The 15,195-nt window shown below is 41.9% G+C and overlaps 1 protein-coding gene across 5 annotated transcripts in view; it reads left to right on the top strand.

Moving 5' to 3' along the window:
- ZNF827 (zinc finger protein 827) overlaps positions 1-15,195 on the top strand; it is a 149,227-nt gene that overhangs the window by 90,887 nt on the left and 43,145 nt on the right. For all 5 annotated transcript variants that reach the window (XM_065597777.1, XM_005284283.5, XM_005284282.5 and 2 more), the window contains one exon: positions 6,073-6,176. In XM_065597777.1, the coding sequence (XP_065453849.1) occupies positions 6,073-6,176 (104 nt within the window). The remainder of the gene's footprint in view (positions 1-6,072; positions 6,177-15,195) is intronic.

Raw genomic sequence — 15,195 nt, 5'->3', positions numbered from 1 at the left:
CAATTAAAGGGAAATAAGTTTGTAGGGTTTAATGGACAGGAACTTTTTACCATTCTTACGACACAATTGGTTCCTGAATATTAAGTTGAAAACGTCATAACTCGAATTTTCCATAGGAACAATGTCGGATCGAGCGCTGTAAAGTCGAAACCGACATCATAAAGTCGAAACATTATGACAATTTATAAATGTCATAAGTGCCATTCATTGTAAGTTTAACGTTGTAAAGTTGAGGACTGCCTGTAGTTATTTGCTGCTTGGAGCAGGAGAAGAAAGGACTGTAGGCCTGGCTGCCTGGAAGAGCAGCAGGGCCCCATACGGTTTGCTAGCAGGGACTGGGGAAGCATTGAGGGAGCTCCTGGCTGGTTGCTAGGGCCTGGGGAGGGCTACAGGAAGCCCTGGGGATACGTATAGCCACATACCAGGGCTGGACTACTTAAAGACCAAAGCCCAGGAAGGGCTAGAGAGACAGACACCACCAGAGGGGCACTGAAATAGGCACCGGTGGGTAACCGTATACACCGGAAGGGATTTGTGTTGTTTAACATGCAGACAGTGATTCGGCCAGAGCGCTGAGTCACTGAAGACCTGCCTGAGAACCACCGAAAGGGGTCACCAGAACTAAAGAATACAGACACACTCAACCAGAAGGGGGCACTCGCGAGAGGTGGGTTCCAACACCGTTACAAATACCTAACACATTTTAGGCACCACTGTAATGTACATAATAAAAATTTTAAAATGTTGATTAGTCACCACCAAGTAAGGGCTAGTATGACCCAAGTAAAGTGTTCTAGTGCTCCTGATTCTTATCAGTTGAGCTTACAATTAATACTCAAGACTGCACAGTGTTACGCATCTTGCATGAAAAATCTTTGGCAGCCCTGGCACATGCCATGCATTTAGCTGGGCTGCAGGAATGACCTGTAATTGCTGCTACTGTTCACCAGGGGCTGCTGTAGTGCCTGCTGAACAGGCAGCTTCTCTGCCTTCCTTTGCTGCTCCCCCTGCTGGATCTGAGCAGGGTAGGAGCAGCCAGGAGGAGGTGGTGACGGCAGCAGCAGCAGCAAGAGCAAGCAGAGGAGGCAGTGGCAGAGACAGAAGTTGAGGGGCCCATTACAGACTCCAGACTTCCCCAGCTTTCCTCCCGTCATCCTCCAGACAAAACCACACAGCTTCCCCTTCACTCATCCACTCTCAGCCTCTGGCCTCTCCCTTCCAGTAACATCCCCATACACTTCCACCCATCCTCAGCCAGCTTCCCCCACCATCCAGTCACAACCGATACCCACACTAAGTCCCCGTCAGTTTCTTTCAGATATCTACAAGCACCTTCCCTCAGCCTCCCCACTGCCACCTCTGCCAAAGCATACCCCACCCACCAGCACTTAGCTACTCCTCAGACCTGCAGATGGCCTCCTGCACCCACCCATCCTAAACACCCTAGCATCAAGACAACTTCCAGCACCACCCATCTACCTAGCACCCCAGACATCCTCAGCACATATGACGGCTGCCATCTTGACCAGTACATTGGGGATTGAACCAGTGGCTTGAAACCAGAGCTTGAAACAAAAGAGCCAGTCTTTATAGTTGGAAGCTATAACAGATTCATTCTTTGTGGATAAGGCAAAGGGAGGGCTCACAATATTTACTACCAGTGGATTACTTTCTCTGGACAAAGTATAGCTCGTCCTGGGCATCTGAGGCTCACAGCCCTTTGATTCCTATATGTGCCCCTGCTTATGTGATGGCCACCATCTTGGCCAGCACCCTGGAGGTTTAACAGAGGACCTACAGAGTTAAAAGCTCTGAGGTTGAGCTAAAGATAGCTGTAACAGTCTCACATTGTCTAAGACTATGGCACAGAGGGGAACAGTAATATATACTGTTTAGTGGGCTGCATGTGCACATGCCTCAGCTGTCAAGTTTTGTGCAGCTCCATGCGCTACTTCAGCTACTGCTTAGAGTTGACCATAAGCTTATGTTTATGGTTACATGCAAATTATTTGTAAATATTAGGGTTGTCGATTAATCACAGTTAACTAATGTGATTAACTCAAAAATTGATCGATTAAAATTAATTGCAATTAATCGCAGTTCTAATCATACTGTTAAACAATATTTAATAAATTTCAATTGGTATTCTATTTTGGATGTTTTTCTACATTTCCAAATATGTTGATTTCAATTACAACACAGAATACAGAGTGTACAGTACTCACTTTATTGTTATTACAAATATTTGCACTGTAAAAATGATAAACAAAAGAAATAGTATTTTTCAGTTCACCTCATACAAGTAATGTAGTGCAATGTTTTTATCATGAAAGCGCAACTTACAAATGTAAATTTTTTTTTTTTGGTTACATAACTGCACTCAAAAACAATGTACAGTAACTTCTCGCTTAACATTGTAGTTATGTTCCTGAAAATTGCTACTTTTAGTGAAATGGTGTTAAGCAATTCAATTTCCCCAGAAGAATTAATGTAAATAAGGGGGGTTAGGTTCCAGGGAAATTTTTTCGCAAGATAGACACACACACACCGTGTGTATGAGAGAGAGGGACGCGCATTGCCCCTTTAAGTATGCCAACCGCACTCTAAGTACATTGCCTTTTTAAGTAGATCAACAAGTTGAGACAGCAGCTGCTGCCAGCAAACTCCCTCCGTCCTGAGCCCTGTCGTGTCCCTTCCCCCTGCTCTGTGGAGATGGGATACAGAAGCGGGGGGCAGGAGTGAGGAGAGGGGGACACCCTGACATTAGCACCCTTCTGCCCCTTCCCCCCCCCCCCTCCCGCACAGCAAGCAGGAGGCTCCCGGGAGCAGCTCCAAGGCAGAGGGCAGGAGCAGCACACGGCAGTGGGGTGAGAGACAGCTGAACTGCCGGCAATTGATAATTGATAGCCTGCTGGGCGGCTGCTGCACAGGGAACTTAGGGGAGCTGATAGGGGGCCTGCTGGCCCCCCTGGTTCCAAGCCCCCACCAGCTAGCTCCAACGGACTGCTCTTTCTGCAAGCAATGGACAAAGCAAGCGGCTGCTAAACACGTTATAAGGGAGCATTGTGCAACTTTAAACAAGCATGTTCTCTAATTGATCAGCAACATAACAACAAAACAACGTTAACTGAGATGACGTTAAGTGAGGAGTTACTGTAAAACTGTAGAGCCTACAAATCCACTCAGTCCTACTTCTTGTTCATCCAATCGCTAAGACAAACAAGTTTGTTTACATTTACAGGAGATAATGCTGCTCGCTTCTTAATGACAATGTCACGTGAAAATGAGAACAGACGGTTCTCATGGCACTTTTGTAGCCGGCATTGCAAGGTATTTACATTCCAGATCTGCTAAACATTTGTATGCCCCTTCATGCTTTGGCCACCATTCCAGAGGACATGCTTCCATGCTGATGACGCTTGTTAAAAAATAATGCATTAATTAAATTTGTGACTGAATTCCTTGAGGGAGAATTGTATGTCTCCTACTCTGTGTTTTACTCGCATTCTGCCTTATATTTCATGTTATAGCAGTCTCGGATGATGACCCAGCATGTTGTTCATTTTAAGAACACTTTCACTGCAGATTTGACAAAACACAAAGAAGGTACCAATGTGAGATTTCTAAAGATAGCTACAGCACTTGACCCAAGATTTAAGAATCTGAAGTGCCTTCCAAAATCTGATCGGGATGGGATGTGGAGCATGCTTTCAGAAGTCTTAAAAGAGCAACACTCCGATGCGGAAACAACAGCACCCGAACCGCCAAAAAAGAAAATCAACCTTCTGCTGGTGGCATTTGACTCAGATAATGAAAGTGAACATGCGTTGGTCTGCACTGCTTTGGATCGTTATTGAGCAGAACCTGTCATCAGCATGGACGCATGTCCTCTGGAATGGTGGTTGAAGCATGAAGGGACATATGAATCTTTACCGGGCACATAAATACCTTGCAACACCGGCTACCGCAGTGCCATGAGAGTTCCTGTTTTCACTTTCAGGTGACACTGAAGAAGTGGGCCGCATTATCTCCTGCAAATGTAAACAACTTGTTTGTCTGAGCAATTGGCTGAACAGAAAGTAGGACTGAGTGGATCGTAGGCTCTAAAATTTTACATTATTTTATATTTGAATGCAGTTTATTTTTTGTACATAATTCTACACTTGTAAGTTCCATTTTCATGATAAAGAGATTGCACTACTATACTTGTATTAAGTGAACTGAAAAATAATATTTCTTTTATCTTTACAGTGCAAATATTTATAATAAAAATAAATATAAAGTGAGCTCTGTACACTTTGTATTCTGTGTTGTAATTGATATATTTGAAAATGTGGAAAACATCCAAAAATATGTATATAAATAGTATTCTAGTTATTGTTTAACAGCGCAATTAATAGCAATTAATTTTTTTAATCGCTTGACAGCCTTAGTAAATATAAAAATTAGCTGATTAAATGTGATGTGGAGCAGCTCAAAATTTGGCAGCTATGAGTACTAGACTTCTTTGACTTCTGTCTGTATAATGTCCACGTAGTACAATAAGGAGAGTAGAGAGTGAATGGGGAAAGTAGAGAAAGGTTTACTAGATCAGTTTAACTGTAATTATCAGTGAGCTTCCCAACGGCAAATAACCTTTCACTGTGAATGCAAGCCTCTCACTCAGACCACATCAGTAGAAATCACATTGTCCTCTCTCTATAGGGGAAGATTATGACAGGAGATGTATGTCTGTGTCAGTCTTCAGACTGACAATTATTGTATCCAGACTAGCAGGATTAACTTGCTTGGGCATGCTGCTGGCGCGTATGCTCTGAGTCTGGACTCCTCGCAGTGTAACACTTCATAAAACCCAATACTTTGTTCCTTGGCCTGAAAAGGTTCCCAGTTCTTTACAGAAGCAATGTGTTTCTTTACAATTTCTATTTAATCAATTTTTTTTAAGATGGCCAAATCAACTCTATGAAAATGTTTAGCTATCCCCAAACTCCCCCTCTCCCAAAGTATGGTGGGTTTGTTCTGAACATAATTACTAATTACTTGTGATGGTAGAATGCAGATGTGGTTAATCCTATTCTGGAAAAAATCACTTCCTCCATCCTGCCTCATGATGCCTTTTAAAATACTGTTGTCCCTATCTATTATACATTCTCAATTTAGCAGATATCAGGTTTAAATGTAATTTTCATTTTGTTCTGGGTGAAATCATATTTAACATGCAAAGGGAAAAGAATGACTTTCCAACAAATAGACTATTCTTTTCTATTTTAATTTTGGTGTAATGTATTGTAGGCAAGTCTTGTTTCTGTTCATGTCTTTAGTTGAATGCAAAACAAAACTGCTCTATGACATATGACAATCAGTATCAAAACTAACTTATTAACTATTACAGTTAATAAAGAAAGTATATTTTCAAAGTCAGATATAAGTCAATTCAGAATAGTGTTTGTATTCTGCAGTCTTTGAGAAGGCACCATTTTGGTCAGTTATAACAATTTTTTCCTGCTCCTACATTTGATTATTTTATAATACTGTCCAGGATAGGGAATTATACGAGGAAAGCCAACTAAACTTTAGCTAAGTTGCAGAATACCACGTCAAAAGAGAACCAGACAGGGTATTTCATGACTTACTTAGAACTCCATTCCTAATTATCTTAACTGGTTAGATCGTTAAATGCTCTCATTAAGAGATGTAATCAAAACAATCCTGCTCCTTCCTCCCGGCCCACAAAAAAGTTCAGATTGGACAGAAGAGTACAAATTAAAACAAAAACAAAAAAAAATCAATTCTTAGTTACTGATGCATAGCTTGATGTTGGGTTGTCACTAAATTATCCTGAAGCATTTTAGAGACCCAGTTTTCACTTTGATAGGAAATTTGATGTCGGGGTGCCACTGAAGTAAGATCACTGTACGCAGCATCACATACTGCATCTGTTTCAGTAGGAGTCTTGTACACCAAAAAAACTTAATTGAACATGAATTATAAAAGTATTAGGATCAGGTGTCACACTTACTTCTTTAGCTAGGCAGTGTTTTGTTTACTAAAAGAATTTTTTTTCCCCCTCAGCCCTTTCTTTTCTGAAGATACATTTAGACAATCGCCATTCACTTCCAACTCAAAAGATCTCCTGCCCAATGAAACTGCTCTTCATGGAAGGATATCAGCACCAGGTATGGCCTTTTTTCTATTTAATTACTTTTAATTTGTTTAGCATAAAAAGACCTATTTACTAGATATCCTAGATATAGTACTGTCTGTACTATATTTACTCAGTACATTAAACATCTATATCTCCCCTTAATACAACTTAGTTTGCTGTGTAAAAACAAACTCAGCCACCCCAAAAATGAATATTTTTAAAAAGAAAAAAACAGACTAAGATAAGTTTCTTCATAATTGCCTGAGCACTTATGTTGTTAGTCTTTAAATAACTGTCTCTAAAAAAAAACCCCAAAGCCAGAACCCCCAAAGCCAGAACCTAAAAAGGATGTACCTCAATATTATAAATTGAGTGTATTTCTTTTCACATCCTATATTTAAGGGAAGTATAAAGCTGTCTGATAAGAAATAATTATTGCCCTCTGGCTCCCTCATTAGTGGCCAAGCCCACCCTTCCAACTCATAAAATACAGGAAAACTCCCTGTAATTTCCAAATATGCAGTTCACGTGCCTGAACGGCTCAGCTTTCCAATACAATTCTCTTACCCATATCATTCATTTAGGACCCTATCCTGAAAGGTGGTAAGCACCTCCTACAGCATGCTGAGTGTTGTCACTACCCATTAGGAGATAGGAACTCTCAGCAGCTTTCAAGACGTGCTCAGAACTGCGGAAGACGTAGCCTGTAGAGCCAACACTCTTGTACCATACCAGAAGCATCATCCCTCAGCATGAAATCTTGATTTACATTATCAGAATTATTGCAATGAAATTATGATTATTCTCAAGAGTCGGTGTTTTAACTGAGGTAATTGGAACTATAGTGTATGTTTTTGTATCAGATAAGTTTGAATAGTCAAAAAAAAGTTGTTATCCAGAGGGTGATTGCTTAGGAATCATTTTTAACTATTTGTTTGTCCCTTATTGTTACCATTTACATGTAGCATATAAGTGCTACTTATTTAGTTATTTATATATAATATATTGGTTAGATAGTGCATATTGTTTACTGGTCATATTGTAAGGAGACTATATGTTGGATCAATATGTAATTTGTATGGATAAGTATGCATAAATACTGGTTTCCTTTTCATTGTTTACTTCATATTTTTGGAACAACTCTTTCTTATGAGATTTTTCATCACTTTTCACAAGAGAATAATAACCCTTTGATAAGTGAGGTTTGGAACCGAAGTGATAAAATAGTTTTACAGTAGCATTGTGGTGGTGATTTAAAAAAATAAAAATAATAATTATATATAATGTATAATCTCAGAGAGCTGAGAATTCATTCTCTGTTAGTAGAAGGTCCTAGTCCTTCTCTGTTTCTGGTGGAATTTTCAAATCTACCCTCAGGAGCTTCCTTCTAAACAAAACCTGTTTTAAGCAACCACTCAAGAAATGGACAAATTGACCGATTAAATAAGGTGTTCTGATGACAGATCAGAATTGTACTCAGTATTTTGGGAATACTTTAGGTTGGTCTCTTAAGGTAGGACGTTGCCTAATAAGAGTTCTGTCCAGTACGTCAGAGGTTCTCTACCTTTTTCTCTCTGAGCCCACCCCCCACCCCATGCTACAAAAACTCCAGGATCCACCTGTTTCACAACAACTGTTTTTCTGCATATAAGAATCTGGGCCGGCATTAGAGGGTAGCAAGCAGGGCAGTTGCTCAGGGCCCTATGCCACAGGATGCCCTGTAAAGCTAAGTTGCTCAGACTTTGGCTTCATCCACACATGACGGGGCTCAGGCTTGGGCTTTCTGCCCTGGGCCCCATTGAGTCTAACTCCATGCCTGCTTGGTGAACCCCCTGAAACCTGCTCACAGCCCTCCAGAGGTCCCCGGATCCCCAGTTGAGAACTGCTGCTGTATGTGTTTCAGTATGTTTTCAAAAAGCTTTGGATAAAGTCCCTCTGAAGATAGATCTAAGAAAGCTTGCTACTATAGAGTGAGGAACAGAGTCATTTCATGGAGTAGAAGATGATCAAGAGATAGGGTACAAGGAGTAAAAATGGCTAATTAGTATGGAAAGAGATGCTGTAGTAAAAAGATGTACTTACAAACAAGGCTGCCATATATTAATGAGTTGGAAGAGTAACTGGATAATGAAACTTGCTGAGAACACAACATTATTTAGGTTAGTCAAGACTCAGAAGGATTGTGAGGAAATCCAGAAGGATCTAAGAAAACTCGGCAATTAGGCAATGTGAGTGCAGATTAAATCTAATACAGGTAAGTAAAATACACATGGAAGGAACTGTTTAAACCATTTATATCCAAGTCTGTGCAGAAGACAGTTTTCTTGAAGGTTGGTCTGAGTCTGTGGAATGAACTCCCACAGACCAACTACAACAGTTAAGGTCCAGGTTGTGTCAGGTGTGAAAACAACCGGACCCTCTCAGATTGGATCAGCTGTCCTCCACCTGCCTGTGGGGGTCAGCGGAGCGACAGCTGGGTACCCTGCACCTGCTTGCCTCACCACCTTGCTATGCTCTATGTATTGTGAAGTGAGTGTGGCAAGGAGTTGCAGTGCCTGTTATTCTGCAGTGCACAGGAGACAGCAGTGCACTGAGGTATAACTTACAAGCACTGCCTATATAGGTTTTTTTAGGGCAGTAGTACAATTCCCACTAGCCTAAGGGTATGTCTACACTACCCGCCGGATCGGCGGGCAGTGATCGATCCAGCGGGGATCAATTTATCGTGTCTAGTCTAGATGTGATAAATCGACCCCCGAGCGCTCTCCCATCGACTCCTGTACTCCAGCGCCGCGAGAGGCGCAGGCAGAGTCAACCGGGGAGCGGCCGTAATTGACTCACTGTGGTGAAGACACCACAGTAAGTCAATCTAAGTATGCTGACTTCAGCTATGTTATTCACGTAGCTGAAGTTGCATAACTTAGATCGTCCCCCTTTTCCCCCCCAGTGTAGACCAGGGCTAAGTTTCTTGACCTGGGCTGGGATGCTCACTCTAAAATGCTGTGTAGACATACCCTTAGTTGGCAGAAGCAGGGTCCACGTGGATACTTAGTTGCGGCAGGCTAACGTGGGGTAGGTTTACACCCAAGCTTTCCACAAACTAAATGTTCATGAGGGCAAGCCCTGAGAATTAATAGTGAAATGAATTAACATCAGAGAAGAAAGACCAGCAGCCACATCACATGAAAGAAAAGCTATGGCTGGGCAACCAAGGAAATAAGACTGAAATTGCAATAGCTCTCTGAACTGCAACCCAGTCAACATGCTAATAATTTGTGATGAGTCATTATTTTGAGGGGGAAATGTAGTATCCTTTAGCAGTAATACCTAAACTAAATAGTCTTTGAGAAGGCCCCAAACCAAAGGTTCTTGAGCAAAATATGCAGTCATGGGATAAGAAGGAAGGTCCTCTTATGAATTAGTAACTGGTTAAAAAATAGGAAACAAAGGGTCTGAATAAATGGTCAGTTTTCACAATGGAAAGAGGTAAAAAGTGGGGTCCCTCAAGGATCTTTACTGGGACCTGTGCTGTTCAACATATTCATAAATTATCTGGAAAGGGGAGTGAATAGTGAGATGGCAAAATTTGCAGGCATACAAAATTACTCAAGATAGTTAAGTCCAAAGCTGACTGCAAAAAGTTACAAAGGGATCTCTCAATACTGGGTGATTGGGCAACAAAATGGAGATAAAATTCAATGTTGATAAGTGCAAAGTAATGCTCAGTGGGAAAAATAATCCCAACTATACATATAAAATGATTGGGTCTAAATTAGCTGTTACCACTCAAGAAAGAGATCTTGGAGTCATCATGGATAGTTCTCTGGAAACGTACTCAGCGTGCAGCAGACGTCAAAAAAGCTAACTGTGTTGGGAACCATTAGGAAAGAGACAGATAATAAGACAGAAAATATTATAATGTCAAGATACAAATCCATGGTACATGCACACCTTGAATACACCATCTCAAAAAGGATATATTAAAGTTGGAAAAGGTACAGAGAAGGTCAACAGAAATGATTAATATGGCATGGAACAAATTCTATATAAAGAAAGATTAAAAAGACTGGTACTATTCAGCTCAGAGAAAAGATGACTAAACGGGGATATGATGGAGGTCTATAAAATTATGAATGAATTATGGGGAAAGTGAATAGGGAAGTGTTATTTACCCCATCACATACCACAAGGGGTCACCCAATGAAACTAATAGTCACCATGTTTAAAACAAACATAAGGAAATATTTCTCTACCCAACATACAGTCAACCCATGGAACTTGTTGCCAGGGGGTGTTGTGAAGGCCAAACGTCATAACTGGGTTAAAAAAAGAATTAGATGAGTTCATGGAGAATAGATCCATCAGTGCCTATTAGCCAGGATGGTCAGGGATGCAACCTCCTGTTCTGGGCATCCAGAAGCCAGGACTGAATAACAGGGGATGGATTACTTGATAATTGCCCTGTTCTGTTCATTCCCGTGACACATCTGACACTGGCCACTGTTGGAAGACAGGATACTGGCTGAGGTGGAGGATTGGTCTGACCCAGTATGGCTATTCTTATATTCTAATGTTTGATACATTTATGGGACTTTTTTTCTTCTCCTTTTCCCTTTGTTTGTTGAACATTCTGATGTAATTTCCCATCTCTTCCTGTGGTGTTGGTATCAGCCAAATAAAATCATTTTTGGTAAAGAAAATAATGACCTGTCATCAGCAACTGTTCTGTGTACATTGAGAACTTTATTGTTAAGAGCTATCAATCCAATATCACACACAGTTTTCACAAAAATTAGTACTAGTCACACACAAAATAAATTTTAAGAAAATCAAAAAACCACTCTATGCATTGCACAGAATCACTGTAAAGAGACTCCACTTTTCACATTGCAATTCTTTGAACCTATCTGAGAGAGAATCTCATTTTATTTAACAATAAACAGAGAATTGTAAACAGATTCCACTGTATTTGATTTGGAAATGAGAAGAGTAATAGGTGGGAGGAGGATGAAACTCAGTTCTCAATTAAACTCTTCCATGTCACTGAGTCTTGATATTTATATAACTGTGAAAGATGCAGACATTCATAGATTCCAGGATCAGAAAGGACCACTGTGATAATCTATAACACAAGCCTCTGAACTTCCCTAAATTATTCACAGAGAATATCTTTTAGAAATACGTCCAATTTTGATTTTAAAATGGTCCATGATGGAGACTCCACTACAACTCTTGGTAAATTATTCCAGTAGTTAATTGCTCTCGGTGTCCAAAAAAAAAAAAAAAGTCTGCTTTATTTCCAGCCTGAATTTGTCTAGCTTCAACTTCCAGTCATTGGATAGTGTTTTACATTTCTCTGCTAGATTAAAGAACCCACTATTAAATATTTGTTCCCCATGAAGATATTTAGACTGTAAGCAAGTCATGCCTCTCTTTGTAAGCAAGTCATGCCACCTCCTCTTTGTTAAGTAAATAAAATGAGCTCTTTGAGTCTGTCACTGTAAAGCATATTTTCTAACCCTTTAAACATTCTTGTGGCTCTTCTGTGAACCCTCTCCAATGTAGCAACATTCTTCTTCAATTATGAGCACTAGAACTGAACAGAGGATTCTAGCAGAGGTCGCACGAGTGCCAAATACAGAGGTAAAATAATCTCTCTACTAGGGTTACCATATCTAATAAATAAAAAAAGAGGACCCTCCGCGGGCCCTGGCCCCGCCCATTTTCCCACCCCCTAGTCCTGCCCCTTCCCCACCCTAACTCCGCCCTCTCCTCCCTCCCACTCCCAGGCACGGGGAAAGGGCTGCCCCAGCACTACCGGCTTCAGGGTTTGCCGGGCAGCCCCCAGACCCTGCGCCCCCGGCCGGCGCTTCCCCAGCGCAGCTGGAGCCCAGAAGGGGAAGCGCCCAGCCGGGGGCGCAGGGTCTGGAGGCTGCCCGGCAAACCGTGAAGCCGGTAGCGCTCGGGCTTTGGGCAGCCCCTATGCCTCCGGACCCTGCGCCCCCAGCCGGGCACTTCCCCTCCCGGGCTCCGGCGGCGCAGGGTCCGGAGGCACGGGGGGCTGCCCGAAGCCGGTAGTGCTTGGGCAGCCCGGTTCTTAAACAAAGCCGAAGAGGAGCAGAGCCTCCAGCCGCGGCGGCTCTGCTCCTCCCCGGCTCTGTTTAAGAGCCGGGCTGCCTGAGCGCTACTGGCTTCGGGCAGCCCCCGTGCCTCCGGACCCTGCGCCGCCGGAGCCCAGGAGGGGAAGTGCCCGGCTGGGGGCGCAGGGTCCGGAGGCACGGGGGCTGCCCGAAGCCGGTAGCGCTCAGGCAGCCCGGCTCTTAAACAGAGCCGAAGAGTCGGGGAGGAGCAGAGCCGCCATTTTCCCGGACATGTTCGGCTTTTTGGCAATTCCCCCCGGACGGGAAAAAGAGGACGTATGGTAACCCTATCTCTACTACTCTCAAGATTCCCTTGTTTATGCATCATTTGGCCACAGCATTATATTGGGAGTTCATGTTTCAGTGATTATCTACCGCAATCCACAAATCTTTTACAGAGTCACTGCTTCCCCCAAAACAGAGCCCCCATTCTGTAAGTATGGCCTATGTTCTTTTTTCCTAGATATGTACATTTACATTTAGCTGTATTAAAACACATATTGTTTATTTGGGCCCTGTTTACCAAGCAATCCAGATTTCCCTGAATCATTATCGCTCTGTCCTCGTCATTATTTACCACTCCCCCAATTTTTGTGTCATTTGCAGATTTTATCAGTGATGATTTTATTTATTTTAAATAGCACAGGGCCAAGACCAGATTCCTTTGGGACCCCACTAGAAACATATCCATTTGATGACGATTCACCATTGCAATTACATTTTGAGACCCATCAGTTAGCTAGATTTTAATCCATGTAATGTGTGTGCCGTGTTAATTTTATTTTTCTAGTTTTTTAATCAAAATGTCATGTGGTACAAAGTCAGATGCCATGCAGAAGTCTAGTAACACTAACGCCTTTATCAACCAAACTTGTAATCTCAGCCAAAAAACAAACAAACAAAAAAATCAAGTTAGCTTGACAGGAACTATTTTCCATAAACTCATGTTGATATGCATTAATTACATTGTTCTCCTTTAGCTGTTTATTAATTGAGTCATTGAGCCCCGTATCAGCCTCTTCATTATCTTGCCTGGGATTGATGTCAGGTTGACAGGCATATAATTACCCAGGTCATCTCATTTACCCATTTTGAAAATTGGCACAACATTAGCTTTCTTTCAGTCTTCTGGAACTTCCCCAGTGCTCCAAGACTTATTAAAAATCAACATTAACGGTCCAGCAAGCTCCTCAGCCAGTTCTTTTAAAACTATTGTTTGGAGCTGCTGATGTAAAAATGTCTAGCTTTAGCAGCTTCTGTTTAACATCCTCCAGAGACACTAGTGAAATGGAAAGAGCTTTATCACCATATGAGGAGACTGTCGTATTTTCCCCCCCAATATAGAACAGAAAAATTTATTGAACCCTTCTGCCTTTTCTGCAATATTATTGATAATTTTACCATTTCCATCTAGTATTGGACCAATAACATTGTCAGGATTCTTTCTGTTCTTAAAGTATTTTAAAAACTCCTCACTGTCCTCAATTCTGCTGGCCACAAATTTTTTCTGTGGGTCTTTTTGCTTTCCTTGTCAGTTTTCTACAATTACCAACTTTCAGTTTGTGTTCATTACTATCAATTTCCCCTTCCTTCCATTTGGTAAATATTATTTTTCTATTTTGTATAGCTGCCTTCACTTAGTTTTTTAACCCATATGGCCTTCTTCCTTGATTGTGGCTTTTGGGGTATCTAGTAAGGTGTTCTTCAATGATTCCCAATTATCATTCACATTTTTCTGATTAAATTTTTCCTCTCAGCTGATTTGGCTCCTAATTGTTTTCACTTTTGTGAAATTGGTACTATTAAAGCACCAGGTGTGGGTGTGTGTATATATGTGTGCATGGGTGTGTGTATATTCAGCTTGTACATTATAAATGTGATCAAGTCATAATCAGGGCCTCTGAGAGCTGGTTCGGGCCCTGGTGAAAAAAATTTTTCAGGCCCTCCAGCAAGGGCGGACCGGCTAAACAGGGCCGACGAGATGGGGGGGAAGCCGGGCCCCAGGCCACCTTCCGGACTGCCGGGCCCCGGTAATTTGTACCAGCTTTTCCCCCCGCCCCCTTCGTTGGCCCTGGTCATGATCACGTGTACCTAATCTACCATTAATTTTCAGTTCTGTGATAGGTTCCTCTCTGTTAAGACACAGTCTAATAAAGAATTCCCCTGTGTTGATTGCTACACTTAGGTCTGGTCTATACTACCTGCCTGAATCGGCGGGTAGAAATCGACCTCTCGGGGATCGATTTATTGCGTCCCATCGGGACGCGACAATCGATCCCCGAATCGGCGCTCTAACTCCACCAGCGGAGGTGGTAGTAAGCGCCGCCGACAAAAAGCGGCAGAAGTCGATTTTGCCGCCGTCCTCACAACGGGGTAAGTCGGCTGCAATACGTCGAATTCAGCTACGCTATTCACGTAGCTGAATTTGCGTATCTTAAATCGACTCCCCGCTGTAGTGTAGATGTACCCTAAGAGTTAGGAAATTGCATCTATGGCCTTTAGAAATTCCAAGGATGTTTTAGTATTGGTAGACCTCCATATGGCACTTGATTACACCAATTTTTCCCCCCTACACCTTATAGTTAAGTGCGTAAAGATGCTGTTATCCTTTTCCCTAGCATGATATGGTGATCTGTAACAGACACCAACTAATACCCCATCTTGCGTCTTATTGGTTAGGACATTGATCCATAAGCATTCAAGATCATTTTCTTCTGAGTTATCAGTGACTTTGGAACAGGCAATGCCATTTTTGATAGAGTTCTATTCCCTTTCTCCTTTTGCCCACTTGATCCTTCCTAAATAGGTTATAACCATTGATTTTAACATTCCAGTAGTGTGAACTGTCCCACCACATTTCAGTAATATCAACTCAGTTGAATTTATTCTCATAAATGAGCTATTCCAATT

Source organism: Chrysemys picta, chromosome 5 (genome assembly GCF_011386835.1).
Source record: "Chrysemys picta bellii isolate R12L10 chromosome 5, ASM1138683v2, whole genome shotgun sequence".
Classification (NCBI taxonomy): Eukaryota; Metazoa; Chordata; order Testudines; family Emydidae; genus Chrysemys; species Chrysemys picta.
This window is presented reverse-complemented; position numbering and strand designations above follow the sequence as displayed.